This window comes from Alligator sinensis, unplaced genomic scaffold (assembly GCF_000455745.1).
Source record: "Alligator sinensis unplaced genomic scaffold, ASM45574v1 scaffold372_1, whole genome shotgun sequence".
Lineage (NCBI taxonomy): Eukaryota > Metazoa > Chordata > Crocodylia > Alligatoridae > Alligator > Alligator sinensis.
This window is the reverse complement of record NW_005842387.1, coordinates 661872-663596: the sequence shown is the minus strand read 5'-3', so window position 1 is coordinate 663596 and position 1725 is coordinate 661872. Positions and strand designations below refer to the sequence as shown.

General features: G+C 45.7%; 1 protein-coding gene across 1 annotated transcript in view; it reads left to right on the top strand.

The window, feature by feature from the left end:
* Window positions 1–4: 4 nt before the first annotated feature.
* Window positions 5–1725, top strand: part of ADAM23 (ADAM metallopeptidase domain 23) — a gene marked incomplete at its 5' end in the record, with an annotated part of 186474 nt that continues 184753 nt past the window's right edge. Inside the window, 2 exons of the mRNA XM_025211029.1 lie at window positions 5–101; window positions 1167–1393. Coding sequence (XP_025066814.1) covers window positions 5–101; window positions 1167–1393 — 324 coding nt within the window. The remainder of the gene's footprint in view (window positions 102–1166; window positions 1394–1725) is intronic.

Here is a 1725-nt window from a genome sequence, read left to right as displayed (position 1 = left end):
GCGCCCCCCCCCCCCCGCCCCCCCCGCCTGCCTGCCCCGGCTCGGGCTGCTGCTGCTGCTGCTCCTGCTCCTCCTCGCCGCCTCGCCCCGCGGGGCCGCCGGTGGGTATCGCGCCCGGGCCGGGGGAGGGGGGGCCCTCGTCCCGGTGATTCCCCACGCAACGTTGAGGGGATAATTAATAATGTGATAGTAATAATCATGATGATAGTAATAATCATCATCATAGTCATGTCGATAATTGTCATTATTAATGGCTCCCCTTTTCCGCCCTGCCTTGCCTCCGCTCCTTCCTTGGGACACGTCTGCAGGGGGGATGCGACTGAACCCCGGGGGTGCCCTGGGGTGAACCCAGCCTGTGCTGGGGGTGTTGTTGAAGCAGCCTTCAGCTGGCACAGGGAGGGGTGGATGCAGTTATTTTCTAGATGCCATCCATATATATTCTCTTTATATATTTAAAACACACACACACACGTATGTGTCTGTGCTTATGTACACGCATACACACATGTATGTGTGGATATATTTCTCCAGTTTTTTTCAACCTGGGGAATCCAGTGAGCAACATATACCTATATATCACCATACATATCGCTCAGGGAATTCCGCAGCTTGAAAAGAAATGGGGGAGCAAAAGGAGTTTCCAGAGGAAAAACCCTTGCCCAGAGGGGAAGGGCTCCTCCAGATCATGCTCCCCGTTAAAAGACTAAGGGGGGGAAATTGGCCATTATGTAAAAGGAACCTATTAACATTCACTGCACATGGACTCGGGATTCGAGTTGTCTCAGGAACCCGGGGAGGGTTCCCAGCAGTTTCTGGCGGATTGTACGCAGAGCGCGTTCCAGCTGTGTGTGCGTGTGCGGCCAGCAAAGAGAAGCGTAGGGAAGGATTGCATGTCCATTAAGAGATTTTTCTTTCTTCCCCTTGAAGGTCGAAAAGTTTTAAATATTTAATATCTGCGATTGCACGGGGAAATGCACATGAATGTAGATGCAGTGAGACTGCCGGAAAACATTTGAAATGTAAAAATAAAGATGGTCTCTTAGCGATTGAGCTGTTTTTTTCTGATTAAGTGAATGATACATTGGGATACAGCAAAATAAATCTTTCACATCATCATATGGAAATTCTGTTCTTTAATTTATGTCTGGCATATCTTTCTTCCTCAGACCTGCATTGGAATGAAACTGTAGGAGGTACAGAGGGAGTACTGTTGGATGAAGAGAATATATTTCAACAAAATAACAGCAATAGCAGTAAAAATAACAGCCACAGCAATGCAGTCCATAAAGAAATCACACTGCCTTCAAGACTGGTCTATTATATTAACAGAGACTCTGAAAGCCCTTATCATATCTTGGACACAAGGGCAAGACACCAGCAAAAACACAACAAGGTAGGGAGAAAAAAAAAAGCTTGATGTGCAGTAGCTTAAAATGGTAGTGTGTATGACGAAACTGTGTTGCTTCAGATAGCTACCCAGAAGCACTCCAAGATTTCAGAGGTCATTGACATGATTTTTAGGAATGGAAAAAACATGTGATTTAACCAGTGTGGTTTTATTTCTTTTTGCTAATAATCATGGGAGTTGTAAAGATGAGCCTAAACTGGAACTCTAGATCTAAGACAGGATCACAATTCTGTAATGTAGTCCTGTTGGATCAATATATTAGTCATATTAGATTGACTTTATCTGAACTGTGATGCTTCCAGCAGCCCAGTACTCCT